The following is a 21709-nucleotide window of genomic DNA, read 5'->3' as shown; positions in this document are numbered from 1 at the left end:
GGTAGGGGGCTCACATTAGGGGGTAAAACATTTAATGTAGCTAGCGGCGGTTTAGGAGCTCAGATAAGGGGGTAATATAGATAATGTAGTTGGCGGTGGGGTCCGGGGGCGGCGGTTTTGGGGTTAATATATTTATTGTTAGGAGTGAGAGGGGGGATTGCGGACAGAGGGGTATACGTGTTGGGCTATGTTTGGGAGGCGTGTTAGACAGTAACGGGAGATTTAATAACTTAGTCAGGTTTTTTATGCGGCGGCAGTTTCTAAAGTGCCGTAAGTCACTGGCGACTCCAGAAATTTGTATTTACGCAGATTTCTGGACATCGCTGGTTTGTCAGACTTACGGCACTTTATCATCTGACGGCGCCGTATATAAGATAGCTCGAGTTGCGAGCTGAAACTACGAGCGGCGCAGGTTTCCATGCTTGCGCCGAAAACTGCGCCGTATATCGGATCGCGGCCCATATTCAATCAAAATGTACTGCTCTAATGCTGTAGGCGGTTTTCTATTTTGGTTACAGTATACAGTTTTAACATTAGTTTTTTTTAAATTGTGAATGTCTTTCCGGGGAAAAAATCATCTTTCCTGAAATGTGTGTGTATATACAGCATGTACTCTAATATAGACTTGAACACAAAATAATGCTGGTTTGTTTTGTTTTTTTCTTTTTCTAGTTCAAGCTTGCTTCCTTGAAAGAAATAATTAGCAAAGTGACTCACAATTTACTAGAGACTGCAAACCTTCTTGGTCCTGCACATGCATTGTGTTCTAGCGATGTAAGTAGAATCCATGGAGATACATTTAAAAACATTCACTAAACTGTTATCTTTCCCTTCCATTCTCCCCACATATATTTCTTCTTAAAAATGTATCCTGTGAAATTAAACTCCTAAAGTATTCATCTAATAATGAATGCTGGGAGATTATCCCATGATGCCAAATTCAATGTTGCGCCCTAAAATAAAGGTGGTATTTTAGTGTTTTTGTGAGGTGTTTCTGTTTTTTACGCAGAGAAGAGTAGGAGGTGTGATGAAATTTAACATTTTACAGATATATTAGTGTTAAATGTTAATGTAATATATCTGTAAAATTGTTACATTTCATCATGCCTCCTACTCTTAATGTTGTTTTTAGAGTACTGTAGTTACATTGTGTGTAGCAGAAAACACTGCACAAAGCTCAATTGACCTGTCAGTTGTTCACCAAGAGCAGCCATTACAAATCCTGTTTTGATACTCCTCTACTTAAATTGATGGCAAATTTTAGCATTTTTGAAATGCTAAGATTTATGTGTGCTACAAATAAAGGGGACTTTCAGTCATGAAGTATAAAAACTTCCTGCTGAAAGTTCCTATATTTGCCTGCATCTTATGCCACGCTGAGCGCCTCAGCCAGCAGAATGCTATTTTTTTTTTTCCAATGAGGTGACGTTTACACATCTTAGTCAATAGCCGTGCAAGACAATCGGCATTATGCCGGATAGCTAGCACACTATTGGCTAACATGATCTTATTGATAAAATAGCGTTCTGTCTTGGGCGGACTGAGGCGATCAGGGCGGCATAAACTGCAGGCAAATAAAGGGGCTTTCAGCATGATTTTTTTTTATATATATATACTTCATGACTGAAAGTCCCCTTTTATTTGTAGCACTGGTAAATTAAAGTGATGGTAAAATAACGTTATTATCTATCAAATATATATGTTTAATCGTTTTATAAATTTTATTCTGTAAATAAAGTTATAAGCTTTCAAAAGTCATTTATTTTTTGGCATATATTCAAGCCGTTGTTTTGTTTTGTACATTCCGGTCACGTGTTTTGTTATTTATTGTTTGTTTTTTCAGTTGAAAAATAAGCCGTTAGGCGGCCGTGACTCTGTCATCCACCCACAGAGTCAATAGCGCATGCACAAATGTATTTTTCATCGGCTGGAACACCATGCGCGCTCCCGTTTTTTTTTTTTTTTAAACATGTGCGTTATTTTCAATAGCGAAATCACTTAACACGTAATCTGCATCTGCAAACCGATATGGATAAGCATTTACAACTCTGCTTAGTAGACGACGGTCAGATTATTATTTTTTTTCGCGCATGCACAAAATTTGCCTCACGGGAGCGGGCCTTGAATTGTGACGTGGGGAGCGGGTGGGACCGCTCTCTAAAATGCGGTATCGGACCAGGAAGTGGAAGGTGGGAGAAGCGAGTAACAGTAAGAGACAATTTTTAAAACGTTGCAATCTCTTACTAATAATAATATTGAGGCTTGCTAGAAAGTATAAGTAAAGGGCTTAACTTTACCATCACTTTAATACATTTAAAATATTTGTCCCTTCCATATCTCTTAAATGCTTTGCTTGTTAAAGTTAATAAAGTTACCAAAGCATGCGCATATATATATATATATATATATATATATATATATATATATATATATATATATATATATATATATATCCATTTAACTAATTATATACTAAAAGTTATTGATTGCATACAATTAAACTGAAAATGATGTATTCCGTATTATGTATTCCATATTATTAAACAGGTTCGCTAAACATATGGATTTTTTCCAAATATTACATTTCTATGACTTGAGAAAAATATATTTTTTGCTTGTCTTGCTTTTAGAAATCAAATATTAACACCCCTGGCTTGACCTCAAGTGATTCCATCCCAAATGGACTGATGTGAGTATGATTTTTTTTTATTTTAACCGCCCCCAATTCTGTAAACTCCTTTTACATATTATTTGACAAGCATTTGTAAATTGGCACATAATATAGTCCCTTTTAAAGTATGTGTGCTGGCCCTCCAATACATCTCTTTACCATGTTACAAGTAATGTTTTTTTTCCTCAAAAACTCTAGCACTCTCTTCTATTGAGAATAGAGGTGTGCGATCATGCTGCCTTCAGTCAGCCCCTGTAATAATGGCTCTTACTTGAGCTGCAAAAGACCCGCAAAATTGCAGTTAACAGTAAGGGTCTGATGATCAAACACTCGCTAGCATGGAGAGAATGCTTGCAAAATCTTTGTGGATTTTATTTTTTAATCATCATATTGCAATGTATGTGTCTCCTGTTTTTTTTTTTCTTTTTTTTCAAGTATCCAGCATAGTGGCTTAAACTGCTTTCAATTTAAAATTTTGGCTTTTTAAAATTCTTTGAGGGACCTAGTAGATCAGACTTGGTAGAAAACTTTATTGCAAAAAAATAAATAAATTTATATTTTAAACAGTCTATGTTTTCAACACAGGGGTGTATTGCAAGGAATCCACCTCCATAACAGTCTAAAGTTAGATAGATGCCTGTTGATGTTTTTCAGTCTTGTTAGATAATCTTACCAGAGCAGAGATTTTTAAATCATTAAGTCTGAAGCAGTAGTGACTCAATGTTTATTGTAGCTTAACCCCTTCAGTATAAAACATTTCAAAGAAAAACTGTCCCAAAAGATCAAATAATTTTTAGCATTTTTGCTATCACTCTAAACAGAAATAGTGCTTTGGTTTTTGTTCATTTACCTATCAAAACTATATTTCTTTCGTATAATGATGATGGTCCACAGTCCTTTATAACATATGGGATATATTTCCTGCCACTAGGAGGAGGACGTAACGAACCCATACAAGAGCTTTAAAACCCTCCAATCTCTCTCTTAGTTTTGTTCTTGGTCTCATAGAAGATGACTGAGAATAGAGGTTGTTCCAGCTACTTGCTTATGGATTACAGATTGGGAGCTCAGACCTATATGGGACTCAGAGTCCCTAAAGAAGTATCATTTACAAAGAAGGAAGAAAAAACTTCACATCAGCTGAATGATACAGGGACACTGGAATACCCTGTTATGTGCACAGCATTCTCCTAATGGGACTTCAGCCATAACTACCCTCAGGCGTCATGGGGGCACATCCCTAGCCTCCTCTTGAGGGTACTCCGGTATTTCTAATGCAATCCTCTGCGGTACTCAATGCCTTCACTGGATGAGCTCTCTACTGGATACTGCTGCAGCTGCATTAACGTCATGCCTGGTAAGCCAGTGGAGGGGTGCTGCGGAAGGTAAGTGCCTTTACACAGCATAAACACCGCCCAGAGGCTATTTGTATGTACTCTAACACAGGTACAGCATAGCCAGGGGGCTTAAAGGGATGTTATACACTCATTTTTTCTTTGCATAAATGTTTTGTAGATGATCTATTTATATTGCCCATAAAGTTTTTTTGTTTTTTTTAAATACATGTATAGCTTTGCTTATTTTTAAAGAACATTGCTCTGATTTTCAGACTCCTAACCAAGCCCCAAAGTTTTATGTGAATACTGTCAGCTACCTTCTCCAGCTTGCTCCTGTTTGTGTAAAGGGTCTTTTCATATGCAAAAGAAGGGGGAGGGGGGAGTGTCTTATTTGCCACTTGCAGTGGGCTTTCCAGCTACCTTTTCAACAGAGCCAAACTGACAGCTTCTAAGTACTTTTTTAAACAGTTTTATACTGGATTTTTATATAAGTATCTGTGCATCTTATTCTTTATTGTAGTGTCTATTACATGCAGTTATATGAAAATGAGTGTATACTGTCCCTTTAACCTCCTCCCTTTTATGACAATTTTTTTTCTCCATATGTCCCTAATAGTGCTACTAGCATTGGGAACCTTATTAGGGAAGAATCTAACCCTTTTTAACCCTCTGGCAGCTTTACGGGGGGGGGGGGGGTTTGTTTTGTTTTTTTAGCACTTAAGAAATGTGTATGGCCCTTTAAAAGAACCAGCAATCACTTAGTGCATGATGTGGTTCAGTAGTGCAGGCTTTGGTTAGGCTTTAGAACACATTTTGACAGGGTTTATATGCCTATTATGATTGGTGCAATAAAGTGTTTTTTCATTATACAAAGATACCAGCTTTACTCTTGGCTGTAGTTCCATCCCCTTAGTGTTTCCAGGCTTTATTCTCTCAATCCACAGCCTCTGTGACTAGATTTCAGCTAAAACAGTTGAGGCCTACTTCTAAACCGATTCTAATCTGATTTTTAGTACCTGTCAAACCCAGGAAAGGGGTGAGTACCCATATAGTTGCTGCCAGGTAGTACTTTATGGGCATCTTATTATTTCTGGGGGCTATAAAACTGATTACATTGGGAGATTGTTTAAGTGTCTGAGGGAGTATTTTATAGTGTAGAAGGCTCATTACCAGGTTTCTCTGTACTGTTTATTATATAAGTTATCATTGTATACTGTTATATAAATACAAACATGGAACAAAATATTTCTGTCCCCACTGATATTTCCATAGATGTATATGTTTATTTAGCAAATATGTTCCATTATGACAGGTGACTCAAATCTGTATGAATTGTATACCTCAAATTTTACCTACTTATCAGCCGCAATAGTCAAATGTTCAGAGGGAATTCTCCCTGTACTTGACAATCATGGGGGAAACTACTGTTTTACTCATGTAGCTAAAAATAAAATGTACAAAATAGTGACTGACTGTTTTATGGCTGTCTCCAAACTAAGTAAGTGTAAATCTGTGGTTTTAACTCTGTTGCCTGAGGTAAATGTGCAAAATATTTATTGTGCTGATAACCTGCAATTATATATTGTACTAAACGTTACATGGTGTAAATACGCCACTACAATTTCCTGAGACCTGACAACTGCAAAGAGAGCCCCTAGAACCTTTGAAAATTCTGGGAGCTGTGGCAAGAGAAGTGAGTCTCAGGAACTGGAGGTGATATTATTATAACTATCCGCACTATTAATACTTATTTATAAGTCAGTTAAGCATTGTACTCCCATCATTGCCAGGGGATGTTTGTCGGTCTCCATTTTTATACTGTTGCATCATGCAGATTCTGTACACTATTCTGTTAAACAAATAATACTTTTTACATAGGCAGAATTCTTGTCTCTGTGGATGCAAGACATTACGTGTCCTATGCTATTAGTGTACACAATCTATAGTTTATATAACCATCTAGGTATATACCTTTCATTTGTGGTTCTATGTATGTTTATTTTCTATTGCAGTTTGCAGGATTTATCTGTAGTTATTTTTATAGTGGAGATCATTTAGAGATAAGATCTACTGGTATCTCTCTTTTATGCCAATGTCATGTGTAATTTAAATATGCACAAAGGTTTTTTTCCATGCAGAGACTGAACATTGGTCATTAATATTTTCACTATTTGTAGAGATCTTTTAGAGATAAGATCCATTGGTATCTTTTATTCCATTGTATGAGTGATTTCTATGTATGCGCATACATTTTTAATCATTCAGATGCTGAGCATTATATTATGAATATTTTCATTTACTATGCACTTTGTATATATAATTGCAATATTACACTAGGAGGCGCCCTCTGCATATGATCTTCTTTCACAGATTCGTCATCTTAGGTATTAGCAGCTGTCTGCCAGTACCCAGTTCAGAATTTTTAATTTATCAATATTATTTGCTGTAGTGTAGTGGTATTCCCCCACACACGCTTTGACATTTTTTTTTTTTCTGTAGTGTAGCTTCCCAGCCCTCCTCCCTTCCAATTTATTTTTTTTCTGTTTATTGTCCCACCCTCCATCCCTTCCATCCGCTGCTGGACCACCCCCTCCCTTCATCTTTCTACTGGACATCCCACTCTTAACATTACTGTATTAAATGCAGTAACTGGGCTCCCGGTCAGACTGCCTCAGTTGCGAGGCAAGTTCTGGGGCTGCTGGCGGGTGAGGAACTGCGGGGGAACTCTGTGAAGCAGACAAATAGGAAAGACCTACCATTAAAGGGACAGTCTATCATAGAATTGTTATTTAGAAGATAGATAATCCCTTTATTACCCATTCCCCAGTTTTGCATAACCAACGGTTATATTAATATACTTTTTACCTATGTGATTACCATGTATCTAGGAACCTTCTTCCAGCCCCCTGATCACATGATTGTGACTGTTTATTATCTATTGTTTTAAATTTCACATTGTTTTGTGCTAACTCTTAAATAACCCTCTGTGCCTGAACACAGTGTTATCTATATGGCCCACGTGTACTTTCTGTCTTTTTGTGTTGAAAAGCGATTTAAAAAGCATGTGATAAGAGACAACCATCAAAGGTTTAGAAATTAGCATATGAGCCTATCTGTTTAGTTTAAACTAAGAATACTAAGAGAAAAAAGCAAATTTGATGATAAAAGTAAATTGGAAAGTTGATTAAAATTGAAAGTCCTATCTGAATAATGAAATTTTAATTTATACTAGACTGTCCCTTTAAGTCACTAGGATCCTATAAGACCCAGTGTTTTGTTTTGGTACGTCTGTTTGGCTGAAGGGTTTAAAAGGGGCCTTATTTGTTATATAAAATACATTAATAAAAAAAATTCTTGCAGGACAACTATTTGAAAAACTGTAAATATAATTTTCAAGGGGCAGACTTTGTGCATTTTTGACAAATGTTTATGTAAAGAGGGAGATGTAGTACTCAATTCCAGCTGTATGGGGGCTTGAAATGTATAAAAACAAAATGTATGCTTACCTGATAAATTTCTTTATTTTCGGACATGGAGAGTCCACAACGTCATTCCAATTACTAGTGGGATATTCACTCCTGGCCAGCAGGAGAAGCCAAAGAGCACCACAGCAAAGTGTCACTTCCCTTACCCATAACCCCCAGTCATTCAGCTGAAGGGGAATGGAAAAAAGAAGATAATACAAAGGTGTAGAGGTGCCTGAGGTTTAACAAAAAATACATGGACTCTCCATGTCCGGAAAGAAATTTATCAGGTAAGCATAAATTTTGTTTTCTTTCCTAAGACATTGAGAGTTCACAACATCATTCCAATTACTAGTGGGAACCAGTACCCAAGCTAGAGGACACAGAATGAACAGGGAGGGAGAAGAAGACATGTAGACCTAAACAGAAGGCACCACCGCTTGAAAAACCTTTCTTCTAATAAAGGAGTCAGCCGAGGCAAAAGTATGTAGAGAGGACCAAGTTGCAACCTTGCAAATCTGTTCCGCAGAAGCTTCATTCTAGAAAGCCCAAGAAGAGGGGATAGCCCTAGTGGAATGTGCCGTAATTCTCTCAGGAGGCTGCTGTCTGGCAGTCTCATAAGCCAAACGAATCCATACTTCTCAACCAGTGGGAAAGAAAAGTAGAAGTTGTCTTCTGACCCCTACTCTTTCCTGAGAAACAAACGAACAATCAGGGCAGAAGACACGGGAAATCCTTAGTAGCCTGTAGGTAGAATCTTAGAGTGCGCACAACATCCAAGTTATGCAACAGACGTTCCTTTTGAGAAGAAGGATTAGGACAGAGAGAAGGAACAACTATTTCCTGATTAATATTTCTATCCAAAACCACCTTTAGGGAGAAACCCCAATTTAGTATGAAGGACCGTCTTATCCGCATGAAAAATAAGGTAAGGCGAATCGCACTGCAGAGCTGAGAGTTCAGAAACTCTGCGAGCAGAAGAAATGGCAATAAGAAATCTTTCAAGATAACAATGTCTACAGAATGTATTGGCTCAAACAGAGCCTGCTGCAAAACTCTAAGAACTAGGTTAAAGGGACACTGAACCCAAATTTTGTATTTCGTGATTCAGATAGAGCATGACATTTTAAGCAACTTTCTAATTTACTCCTATTATCAAATTTTCTTTATTCTCTTGGTATCTTTTTTGAAATGCAATAATGTAAGTTTTGATGCCAGCCCATTTTTGGTGAACAACCCGGTTTGTCCTTGCTGATTGGTGGATAAATTCATCCACCAATAAAAAAGTGCTGCCCAGAGTTCTGAACCAAGAAAAAAAGCTTAGATGCCTTTTTCAAATAAAGATAGCAAGAGGTTGAAGAAAAATTGATAATAGGAGTAAATTAGAAAGTTGCTTAAAATTGCATGCTCTATCTGAATCATGAAAGAAAGAAAAAATTGGGTTCAGTGTCCCTTTAAGGTTCCAAGGAGGAGCAACAGGTTTAAACACAGGCCTGATTCTGACTAGGGCCTGACAAAAAGATTGAACATCTGGCACATCTGCCAGATGCTTATGTAAAAGAATAGATAATGCAGAAATCTGACCTTTCAGAGAGCTGACTGACAAACCTTTTTCTCCAGGCCTTCCTGGAGAAAAGACAAAATTCTAGGAATCCTGACCCTCCAAGAGAAGCCCACCAGTATTGGTGTTTACGGCATACCTTAGGGTACATTTTACGAGAAACAGACTTGCGAGCCTGAAGCATGGTATCAACAACTGACTCAGAAAACCCACGCTTAGCCAGAAATAAGCGTTCAATCTCCATCCAGTCAGCTTCAGAGAAACGAGATCTGGATGCAGGAAAGGGCCCTGAGTTAGAAGGTCCTTCCTCTGAGATAACCTCTAAGGAGGAAGATATGACATCTTCACTAGGTCTGCAAACCAGATCTTGCAAGGCCATGCAGGAGTTATTAAAATTTACAGACACTCTCTCCTGCTTGATACGAGCAATGACTCGTGGAAGGAGCACAAATGGAGGAAACAGGTATGCTAGACTGAAGTCCCAAGGAACCGCCAGAGCATCTATCAGGGCGGCCTGAGGATCTCTTGATCTTGAACCGTACCTTGGAAGCTTGGAGTTCTAACAACACTCCATCAGATCCAACTCCGGTACCCCCCACCTGGAGAAAACCTACAGATGGAGAGCCCACTCCCCGGGATGAAAAGTCTGTCTGCTCAGAAAAACCACTTCACAGTTGTCCACCCCTGGAATGTGGATGGCAGAAAACAATTGTGAGTTTCTGCCCACTGAACAATCCGAACCACCTCCTTCATGGCCAAGGAACTCAGATTTCCTCCCTGGTGGGTGATGTAAGCCACTGAGGAGATGTTATCCGACTGGAATCTGATAAACCGGACTAAGGACAACTGTGGCCAAGCCAACAGGGCATTGAAAATCGCCCTCAACTCCAAGTTGTTTATGGAAAGAGACGACTCCTCCCGAGTCCATAGCCCCTGAGCCTTTTAACGAAACGCAGACTGCTCCCCAGCCTAGCATGCTGGCGTCCGTGGACACAATCACCCAGGAGGGTCTCCGGAAGCATGTGCCCCAAGACAGATGATAAACCGTAAACAGTACCCATGTTTAGATTCAAACTCTTGACCATAGATTTGCAAGTCAGGCATACTTACCACTAAGCTTTGACAGAACATTCCTGAGAAATCCACCATGAGAGAGAGTCCTTTGTCAACTGGACCAGATCTATCCTCTGAGACAGATCTGAATAATCTCCATTCCATTGTATGAGCATGCATGATTGCTGAGCTGACTGTAGAGAGAGGCAAGAGGAGAGAAGTTTGGCTTTCTTTCATGTAATTAGCAAGAGTCCATGAGCTAGTGACGTATGGGATATACATTCCTACCAGGAGGGGCAAAGTTTCCCAAACCTTAAAATGCCTATAAATACACCCCTCACCACACCCACAATTCAGTTTTACAAACTTTGCCTCCCATGGAGGTGGTGAAGTAAGTTTGTGCTAGATTCTACGTTGATATGCGCTTCGCAGCAGGCTGAAGCCCGGTTTTCCTCTGAGTGCAGTGAATGTCAGAGGGATGTGAAAAGAGTATTGCCTATTTGAATACCATGGTCTTCCTCTAGGGGATCTATTTCATAGGTTCTCTGTTATCGGTTGTAGAGATTTCTTCTCCTACCTCCCTTTTCAGATCGACGATATACTCTTATATACCATTACCTCTACTGATTCTCGTTTCAGTACTGGTTTGGCTATCTACTATATGTAGATGAGTGTCTTAGGATAAGTAAGTCTTATTTTTATTTATGACACTCAAAGCTATGGTGGGCACTTCATATGTAAAGTTCTAAATATATGTGTTTAAACGTATATTTGCCATGATTCAGGATATTCAGTATTCCTTCATTCAGACTGTCAGTTTCATTTTTTTGGGAAAATGCATATGAATTAAATATTTTTCTTACCTAAATTTTCAATTGACTTTTTTCCTTTAAATTGCGGGCTGGTAGGCTCGCGGGTGCAAAAAATGTTAGAATTTATTGCGTCATTTTTGCCGTGAGACTTTTTTTGGCGCGAGATTGACGTTTGTCTGACGTCAATGACGTCATTTCCATCGTTGTAGTTGATGCCGGAGGTTTTCACGTAGTTGTGTCATTTTTGGCTCTCGTGTTTGTTGCAGACGTTTTTGGCGCCAAAAAATATGTGGGCGTCATTCTTGGTGCCAGATTTTTAACATTATTTAAGTCTCATTTTTTAGTTGCTTCTGGTTTCTAGAGGCCTGTTCTGTTTGCATTTTTTTCCCATTCCTGAAACTGTCATTTAAGGAATTTGATAATTTTGCTTTATATGTTGTTTTTTTCTATTACATATTGCAAGATATTTCAAAAACTGTTCCTGTATCAGAAAATACTGAGGGATTCCTGATGACTGATATCAGTCCTACCAAAGCTAAGTTCATTTATTTTAATGTTATGAATGTTTATCTTTAGCTATGGTTTGTAATAAGTTTTTATGATAAACTTTTATATGCAGAGTCCATTAGTATTTATGCATTATCTATTGCTATTCTTTTTACATCTTATGTACAAGATATACTTAGAAATTTATAAGAATATTTTTCTGATTCTATTATAAAGGCTTTGTCTGCTATCCCGCCTTCTAATACAATTTTTAGGTCTTTTTTTTTAAACTTCTCATTTAGTTGATGAAGTTTCAAATGACCAACAACATACTGAATTATCCTTCTCTGATGGTGTTTTTTCTCATTCAGATTATTCTTCATCAGAAATTGACACTAACAAATCTACTTTTTTATTTTTAAATAGAGTACATTCGTTCTTTGTTGAAAAGGTGTTGATTATTTTGGATATTGAAGTAACTAGTTCTTTTGATTTTAAGACTAGCTAACATTTAAATTCTGCTTTTTTACCTTCTGTGGTTTCTTCAGAGGTTTTTTCCAGTTCCTGATACTAGGGAATGGAATAGGCCGGGAATTTCTTTTATTCCTTCTTTAAGGTTTTTAAATTGTATCCTTTGCCGGCAGTTAGTTTTAAGTTTTGAGGAAGATCCCCCAAGTTAATGGTGCTATCTCTACTCTTACTAAACATACTACTATTCCTATAGCAAATAGTATTTATTTTTTTCCTTGGAAACTTGTATCTTATTTAAGGAAAATTATTTATTTCTTTCATGTAATTAACAAGAGTCCATGAGCTAGTGACGTATGGGATATACATTCCTACCAGGAGGGGCAAAGTTTCCCAAACCTTAAAATGCCTATAAATACACCCCTCACCACACCCACAAATCAGTTTTACAAACTTTGCCTCCAAGGGAGGTGGTGAAGTAAGTTTGTGCTAGATTCTACGTTGATATGCGCTCCGCAGCAAGTTGGAGCCCGGTTTTCCTCTCAGCGTGCAGTGAATGTCAGAGGGATGTGAGGAGAGTATTGCCTATTGAATGCAGTGATCTCCTTCTACGGGGTCTATTTCATAAGGTTCTCTGTTATCGGTCGTAGAGATTCATCTCTTACCTCCCTTTTCAGATCGACGATATACTCTTATATTTACCATTACCTCTACTGATTCTCGTTTCAGTACTGGTTTGGCTTTCTACAAACATGTAGATGAGTGTCCTGGGGTAAGTAAGTCTTATTTTCTGTGACACTCTAAGCTATGGTTGGGCACTTTATTTATAAAGTTCTAAATATATGTATTCAAACATTTATTTGCCTTGACTCAGAATGTTCAACTTTCCTTATTTCCAGACAGTCAGTTTCATATTTGGGATTATGCTTTAATTATCATATTTTTTCTTACCTCAAAAATTTGACTTTTTCCCTGTGGGCTGTTAGGCTCGCGGGGGCTGAAAATGCTTCATTTTATTGCGTCATTTTTGGCGCGGACTTTTTTGGCGCAAAAATTCATTTCCGTTTCCGGCGTCATACGTGTCGCCGGAAGTTGCGTCATTTTTTGACGTTATTTTGCGCCAAAAATGTCGGCGTTCCGGATGTTGCGTCATTTTTGGCGCAAAAATCATTTAGGCGCCAAATAATGTGGGCGTCTTTTTTGGCGCCAAAAAATATGGGCGTCGCTTTTGTCTCCACATTATTTCAGTCTCATTTTTCATTTGCTTCTGGTTGCTAGAAGCTTGATGTTTGGCATTTTTTTCCCATTCCTGAAACTGTCTTATAAGGAATTTGATCTATTTTGCTTTATATGTTGTTTTTTCTCTTACATATTGCAAGATGTCTCACGTTGCATCTGAGCCAGAAGATACTACAGGAAAACCTCTGCCTGCTGGATCTACCAAAGCTAAGTGTATCTGCTGTAAACTTTTGGTAGCTATTCCTCCAGCTGTTGTTTGTATTAAATGTCATGACAAACTTGTTAATGCAGATAATATTTCCTTTAGTGATGTACCATTGCCTGTTGCAGTTCCCTCAACATCTAAGGTGCAGAATGTTCCTGATAACATAAGAGATTTTGTTTCTGAATCCATAAAGAAGGCTTTGTCTGTTATTTCTCCTTCTAGTAAACGTAAAAAGTCTTTTAAATCTTCTCTTTCTACAGATGAATTTTTAAATGAACACCATCATTCTGATTCTTTGGACTCTTCTGGTTCAGAGGATTCTGTCTCAGAGATTGATGCTGATAAATCTTCATATTTATTTAAGATGGAATTTATTCGCTCTTTACTTAAAGAAGTACTAATTGCTTTAGAAATAGAGGATTCTAGTCCTCTTGATACTAATTCTATACGTTTAGATAAGGTTTTTAAAGCTCCTGCGGTTATTCCAGAAGTCTTTCCTGTTCCTAATGCTATTTCTGCAGTAATTGCTAAGGAATGGGATAGATTGGGTAATTCATTTACTCCTTCTAAACGTTTTAAGCAATTATATCCTGTTCCGCCTGACAGGTTAGAATTTTGGGACAAAATCCCTAAAGTTGATGGGGCTATTTCTACCCTTGCTAAACGTACTACCATTCCTACATCAGATGGTACCTCGTTTAAGGATCCTTTAGATAGAAAAATTGAATCTTTTCTAAGAAAAGCTTATCTATGTTCAGGTAATCTTCTTAGACCTGCTATATCATTGGCTGATGTTGCTGCAGCTTCAACTTTTTGGTTGGAAACTCTAGCGCAACAAGTAACAAATCGTGATTCTCATGATATTATTATTCTTCTCCAGCATGCTAATAATTTCATCTGTGATGCCATTTTTGATATTATTAGAGTTGATGTTAGATTTATGTCTCTGGCTATCTTAGCCAGAAGAGCTTTATGGCTTAAGACTTGGAATGCTGATATGGCTTCTAAATCAACTCTACTTTCCATTTCTTTCCAGGGAAACAAATTATTTGGTTCTCAGTTGGATTCTATTATTTCAACTGTTACTGGTGGGAAAGGAACTTTTTTACCACAGGATAAAAAGTCTAAAGGTAAAAACAGGGCTAACAATCGTTTTCGATCCTTTCGTTTCAACAAAGAACAAAAGCCTGATCCTTCGTCCTCAGGAGCAGTTTCAGTTTGGAAACCATCTCCAGTCTGGAATAAATCCAAGCCTGCTAGAAAGGCAAAGCCTGCTTCTAAGTTCACATGAAGGTACGGCCCTCATTCCAGTTCCGCTGGTAGGGGGCAGGTTACGTTTTTTCAAAGAAATTTGGATCAATTCTGTTCACAATCTTTGGATTCAGAACATTGTTTCAGAAGGGTACAGAATTGGTTTCAAGATGAGACCTCCTGCAAAGAGATTTTTTCTTTCCCATGTCCCAGTAAATCCAGTGAAAGCTCAAGCATTTCTGAATTGTGTTTCAGATCTAGAGTTGGCTGGAGTAATTATGCCAGTTCCAGTTCCGGAACAGGGGATGGGGTTTTATTCAAATCTCTTCATTGTACCAAAGAAGGAGAATTCCTTCAGACCAGTTCTGGATCTAAAATTATTGAATCGCTATGTAAGGATACCAACGTTCAAGATGGTAACTGTAAGGACTATATTGCCTTTTGTTCAGCAAGGGAATTATATGTCCACAATAGATTTACAGGATGCATATCTGCATATTCCGATTCATCCAGATCATTATCAGTTCCTGAGATTCTCTTTTCTAGACAAGCATTACCAATTTGTGGCTCTACCGTTTGGCCTTGCTACAGCTCCAAGAATTTTCACAAAGATTCTCGGTGCCCTTCTGTCTGTAATCAGAGAACAGGGTATTGTGGTATTTCCTTATTTGGACGATATCTTGGTTCTTGCTCCGTCTTTACATTTAGCAGAGTCTCATACGAATCGACTTGTGTTGTTTCTTCAAGATCATGGTTGGAGGATCAATTTACTAAAAAGTTCTTTGATTCCTCAAACAAGGGTAACCTTTCTGGGTTTCCAGATAGATTCAGTGTCCATGACTCTGTCTTTAACAGACAAGAGACGTCTAAAATTGATTACAGCTTGTCGAAACCTTCAGTCACAATCATTCCCTTCGGTAGCCTTATGCATGGAAATTCTAGGTCTTATGACTGCTGCATCGGACGCGATCCCCTTTGCTCGTTTTCACATGCGACCTCTTCAGCTCTGTATGCTGAACCAATGGTGCAGGGATTACACGAAGATATCTCAATTAATATCTTTAAAACCGATTGTTCGACACTCTCTAACGTGGTGGACAGATCACCATCGTTTAATTCAGGGGGCTTCTTTTGTTCTTCCGACCTGGACTGTAATTTCAACAGATGCAAGTCTCACAGGTTGGGGAGCTGTGTGGGGATCTCTGACGGCACAAGGAGTTTGGGAATCTCAGGAGGTGAGATTACCGATCAATATTTTGGAACTCCGTGCAATTTTCAGAGCTCTTCAGTTTTGGCCTCTTCTGAAGAGAGAATCGTTCATTTGTTTTCAGACAGACAATGTCACAACTGTGGCATACATCAATCATCAAGGAGGGACTCACAGTCCTCTGGCTATGAAAGAAGTATCTCGAATTTTGGTTTGGGCGGAATCCAGCTCCTGTCTAATCTCTGCGGTTCATATCCCAGGTGTAGACAATTGGGAAGCGGATTATCTCAGTCGCCAAACGTTGCATCCGGGCGAATGGTCTCTTCACCCAGAGGTATTTCTTCAGATTGTTCAATTGTGGGGGCTCCCAGAGATAGATCTGATGGCCTCTCATCTAAACAAGAAACTTCCCAGGTATCTGTCCAGATCCCGGGATCCTCAGGCGGAGGCAGTGGATGCATTATCACTTCCTTGGAAGTATCATCCTGCCTATATCTTTCCGCCTCTAGTTCTTCTTCCAAGAGTAATCTCCAAGATTCTGAGGGAATGCTCGTTTGTTCTGCTAATAGCTCCGGCATGGTCTCACAGGTTTTGGTATGCGGATCTTGTCCGGATGGCATCTTGCCAGCCATGGACTCTTCCGTTAAGACCAGACCTTCTGTCACAAGGTCCTTTTTTCCATCCGGATCTGAAATCCTTAAATTTAAAGGTATGGAGATTGAACGCTTGATTCTTGGTCATAGAGGTTTCTCTGACTCCGTGATTAATACTATGTTACAGGCTCGTAAATCTGTATCTCGAGAGATATATTATAGAGTCTGGAAGACTTATATTTCTTGGTGTCTTTCTCATCATTTTTCTTGGCATTCTTTTAGAATACCGAGAATTTTACAATTTCTTCAGGATGGTTTGGATAAGGGTTTGTCCGCAAGTTCTTTGAAAGGACAAATCTCTGCTCTTTCTGTTCTTTTTCACAGAAAGATTGCTATTCTTCCTGATATTCATTGTTTTGTACAAGCTTTGGTTCGTATAAAACCTGTCATTAAGTCAATTTCTCCTCCTTGGAGTTTGAATTTGGTTCTGGGAGCTCTTCAAGCTCCTCCGTTTGAACCTATGCATTCATTGGACATTAAATTACTTTCTTGGAAAGTTTTGTTCCTTTTGGCTATCTCTTCTGCTAGAAGAGTTTCTGAATTATCTGCTCTTTCATGTGAGTCTCCTTTTCTGATTTTTCATCAGGATAAGGCGGTGTTGCGAACTTCTTTTGAATTTTTACCTAAAGTTGTGAATTCCAACAACATTAGTAGAGAAATTGTGGTTCCTTCATTATGTCCTAATCCTAAGAATTCTAAGGAGAAATCATTGCATTCTTTGGATGTTGTTAGAGCTTTGAAATATTATGTTGAAGCTACGAAATCTTTCCGTAAGACTTCTAGTCTATTTGTTATCTTTTCCGGTTCTAGGAAAGGCCAGAAAGCTTCTGCCATTTCTTTGGCATCTTGGTTGAAATCTTTAATTCATCTTGCCTATGTTGAGTCGGGTAAAACTCCGCCTCAAAGAATTACAGCTCATTCTACTAGGTCAGTATCTACTTCCTGGGCGTTTAGGAATGAAGCTTCGGTTGACCAGATCTGCAAAGCAGCAACTTGGTCTTCTTTGCATACTTTTACTAAATTCTACCATTTTGATGTATTTTCTTCTTCTGAAGCAGTTTTTGGTAGAAAAGTTCTTCAGGCAGCGGTTTCAGTTTGAATCTTCTGCTTATGTTTTTTGTTAAACTTTATTTTGGGTGTGGATTATTTTCAGCAGGAATTGGCTGTCTTTATTTTATCCCTCCCTCTCTAGTGACTCTTGTGTGGAAAGATCCACATCTTGGGTAGTCATTATCCCATACGTCACTAGCTCATGGACTCTTGTTAATTACATGAAAGAAAACATAATTTATGTAAGAACTTACCTGATAAATTCATTTCTTTCATATTAACAAGAGTCCATGAGGCCCACCCTTTTTTTGTGGTGGTTATGATTTTTTTGTATAAAGCACAATTATTCCAATTCCTTATTTTATATGCTTCGCACTTTTTCTTATCACCCCACTTCTTGGCTATTCGTTAAACTGATTTGTGGGTGTGGTGAGGGGTGTATTTATAGGCATTTTAAGGTTTGGGAAACTTTGCCCCTCCTGGTAGGAATGTATATCCCATACGTCACTAGCTCATGGACTCTTGTTAATATGAAAGAAATGAATTTATCAGGTAAGTTCTTACATAAATTATGTTTTTCAGGTACTTTTCTTAGACCTGTAATTTATTTGGCTGATGTTACATCTGCTTCAACTTTCTGGTTGAATACTTTAGTGCAACAAGTATCGGATTATGATTTATTTAGCATTGTTAAGTTGATCAACATGCTAATAATTTCATTTGTGTCGTCATTTTTTTTTTATATTTTCGCAAATGAGGTTTAATCTATGTCTCTAGCTATTTTAGCTAGAAGAACTTTGTGATTTCAATCTTGGAATGCTAATTTGATTTCTAAATTCCATATTTCTTTTTTTCCAAGGTAATCAATTATTTGGTTCACAATTGGATTCAATTCTTCAACTGTTATTCTGGGCTTCAAGATTGAATTCTAAGGCTAAATTTTAAGCTTTTATTAGTTTTTGTTCTTACTAAGGAACGGAATTCTAAATTCTTTCCCAAGTAACATGTTTATAATTGGAAGTTTTCTTCATTCAATTTAAGCCATTTAAAAAATCAAAGTCAGCTCCCCAAATTTGCATGTAGGTGTAGTTCTAATTCCAGCTTAGCTGGTAAGGGGCAGGTTAAGACTTTTTTTAAAAATTTGTTTGGTTCAATTCGGTCCAAACTTCTTAAATTTGGATACAGAATAGGATTCAGAGTAAAACAGTCTGTGAGAAGTATTTTTTTTCTCCAACATATTCCAGCTATTCCAGTAAGGCTCACACTTTCCTGAAGTGTGTTTCTGTCCTGTATGTTTTGGGTACTTGTGAAGCGCGGCTGGTCACCCGTTGGGGCTCAAGTCGCTGCTCAGACCTGGAGTTTTCTGGGGTATTTATACCAGTTCCTTTTTAGGAACAGGGTTTGGGGGTTTTATTCAAAACTATTCATTATCCCAAAGATAGAAAATCTTTTTGAATTGTCATATAAGTATACCATCTTTTACAATGGTGTTTATATGTCTATTCTGCCTTTTTGGTCAGTGATGGCATTATTTGTTTACAATAGATGCATATCTTCATTTTCTGTTTTCATTCAGATTATTTTCATTTTCTGAGATTCTCTTTTTTTTGACAAGCATTACCAATTTGTTGCTTTTCCTTCTGGTCTAGCGACAGCTCTAAGAATCTTTTCAAGGTTCTCAGTGTTTCCTTATTTGGACGGTCTCGTGGTACTGGCTCAGTCTTTTCGTTCTGCGGAATCTCATATGATTCAACTTTTGTTGTTTCTTCAAGACATTTTTAGAGGATCTTTTTATCAAAAGCTCCTTGATTCCTCAGACAAGGGTCACCTTTTTTTAGGTTTCCAGATAGATTGTTTCAATGTCTTTGTCTCTAGCAGACAAGTGACAATTTTATTGGGTTCCGTTTGTCGGAACCTTCAGTCTCTATTTCCTTCAGTTGCTATATGCATGGAAGTTTTAGGTATTATGGCTGCCGCATTGGATTCGATTTCCTATGCTCATTTTCATAAGAAACCTTTCCAGTTTTTTATACTGAATTAATGGTGCAGGGATTCTAGGATATCACTTTTTATATCTTTGAATCCCAATGTTCAACTATCTTTGATTTGGTGGTTAGATCACCATCATATAGTTCTACGGATCTCTTCGGTTCATTCAACTTGGACCATGATCACTACAGATGCGAGTCTTTTAGGTTGGGAGGCTGTCTGGGGATCTCTGTCAGCACAAGGGGTTTGGAAATCTCAGGAGGCGAGATTACCAATCGATATTTTGGAACTCCGTGCATTTCTCAGAGTTCTTCAGTTTTTTGGCTTCTTTTTGAAGAAAGAGACGTTTATTGTTTTTCATACAGACAATGTCACAACTGTGGTGTATGTCAATCATCAGAGTGGGACTCTCAGTCCTTAGGCTGTGAAAGAAGTATCTCGGATACTTGCTTGGGCTAAATCCAGCTCCTGTCTAATTTCTGCGGTCCATTTCCCAGGTATAGACAATTGGGAAGCGGATTATCTCTGTCAATCAAGCTTTACATCCTGGAGAATGGTCTCTTTAGCCAGATGTGTTTTTTCAAATTGTTCAGACGTGAGGGCTTCCAGAAATAGATCTGATGGCATCTCATCTAAACAAACAAGGAACTTCCCAGGGGCCTATTCAGGTCCGGGGATCCTCAGGCGGAAGCAGTGTATGCATTGACACTTCCTTGGAGTTATCAATCTGACTATATTTTTCTCCAACATAGGTGTGTCCGGTCCACGGCGTCATCCTTACTTGTGGGATATTCTCCTCCCCAACAGGAAATGGCAAAGAGCCCAGCAAAGCTGGTCATATGATCCCTCCTAGGCTCCGCCTACCCCAGTCATTCTCTTTGCCGTTACACAGGCAACATCTCCACGGAGATGGCTAAGAGTTTTTTGGTGTTTAAATGTAGTTTTTATTCTTCAATCAAGTGTTTGTTATTTTAAAATAGTGCTGGTATGTACTATTTACTCTGAAACAGAAAAGAGCAGAAGATTTCTGTTTGTGAGAGGAAGATGATTTTAGCAAACGTTACTAAAATCGATTGCGGTTTCCACACAGGACTGTTGAGATGAAGTAACTTCAGTTGGGGGAAGCAGTTGGCAGACTTTTCTGCCTGAGGTATGATGGCCACATTTCTAACACGACTTGGTAATGCTGGAAGGCTGTCATTTTCCCTATGGGGACCGGTAAGCCATTTTCTTAGATTAAGTATAAGAATAAAGGCTTTATAAGGGCTTTAAGGGCTTTATAAGGGCTTAAAAAACTGGTAGACATTTTTCTTGCTAAGCATATTTGACAGATTATAGCGCTTTATAGTTATTATAATCTTGGGGATTGTTGTTAAAAAACGGCAGGCACTGTATGGACACCTTTTTCAGATGGGGGCCTTCTCTAGTCATAGGCAGAGCCTCATTTTCGCGCCACTAATGCGCAGTTGTTTTTGGAAGGCAAGGCATGCAGATGCATGTGTGAGGAGCTAAGATCCACTGAAAAAGCTTATAGAAGGCGTCATTTGGTATCGTATTCCCCTCTGGGCTTGGTTGGGTCTCAGCAAAGCAGATTCCTGGGACTGTATAGGGGTTAAATGTAAAAACGGCTCCGGTTCCGTTATTTTAAGGGTTAAAGCTTTCAAATTTGGTGTGCAATACTTTTAAGGCTTTAAGACACTGTGGTGAAATTTTGGTGAATTTTGAACAATTGCTTCATACTTTTTCGCATATTCAGTAATAAAGTGTGTTCTGTTTAAAATTTAAAGTGACAGTAACGGTTTTATTTTAAAACGTTTTTTGTGCTTTGTTGACAAGTTTAAGCCTGTTTAACATGTCTGAACCATCAGATAAACGATGTTCTATATGTATGAAAGCCAATGTGTCTCCCCATTTAAATATATGTGATAATTGTGACATGGTGTCCAAACAAAGTAGGGACAATGATGCCACAGATAATAATAGTGTCCAAGATGATTCTTCAGATGAGGGGAGTAAGCATGGTACTGCATCACCCCCTTCTGTGTCTACACCAGTTTTGCCCACACAAGAGGCCCCTAGTACATCTAGTGCGCCAATACTTATTACTATGCAACAATTAACGGCTGTTATGGATAATTCTATTGCAAATATTTTATCTAAAATGCCTACTTATCAAAGAAAGCGCGATTGCTCTGTTTTAAACACTGAAGAGCAAGAGGACGCTGATGATAACGCTTCTGACATACCCTCACACCAATCTGAA

General features: G+C 38.3%; 1 protein-coding gene across 1 annotated transcript in view; it reads left to right on the top strand.

The window, feature by feature from the left end:
* The window catches only part of SGO1 (shugoshin 1), a 143600-nt gene that overhangs the window by 71001 nt on the left and 50890 nt on the right, over nucleotides 1-21709 (top strand). The window contains exons 4-5 of the mRNA XM_053714222.1: nucleotides 673-774; nucleotides 2631-2689. Of these exons, the coding sequence (XP_053570197.1) occupies nucleotides 673-774; nucleotides 2631-2689 (161 nt within the window). The remainder of the gene's footprint in view (nucleotides 1-672; nucleotides 775-2630; nucleotides 2690-21709) is intronic.

Source organism: Bombina bombina, chromosome 5, assembly GCF_027579735.1.
Source record: "Bombina bombina isolate aBomBom1 chromosome 5, aBomBom1.pri, whole genome shotgun sequence".
NCBI classification, from domain to species: Eukaryota; Metazoa; Chordata; class Amphibia; order Anura; family Bombinatoridae; genus Bombina; species Bombina bombina.
Note: the sequence above shows the minus strand (reverse complement) of the source record. Positions and strands in the feature narration are given on the sequence as shown.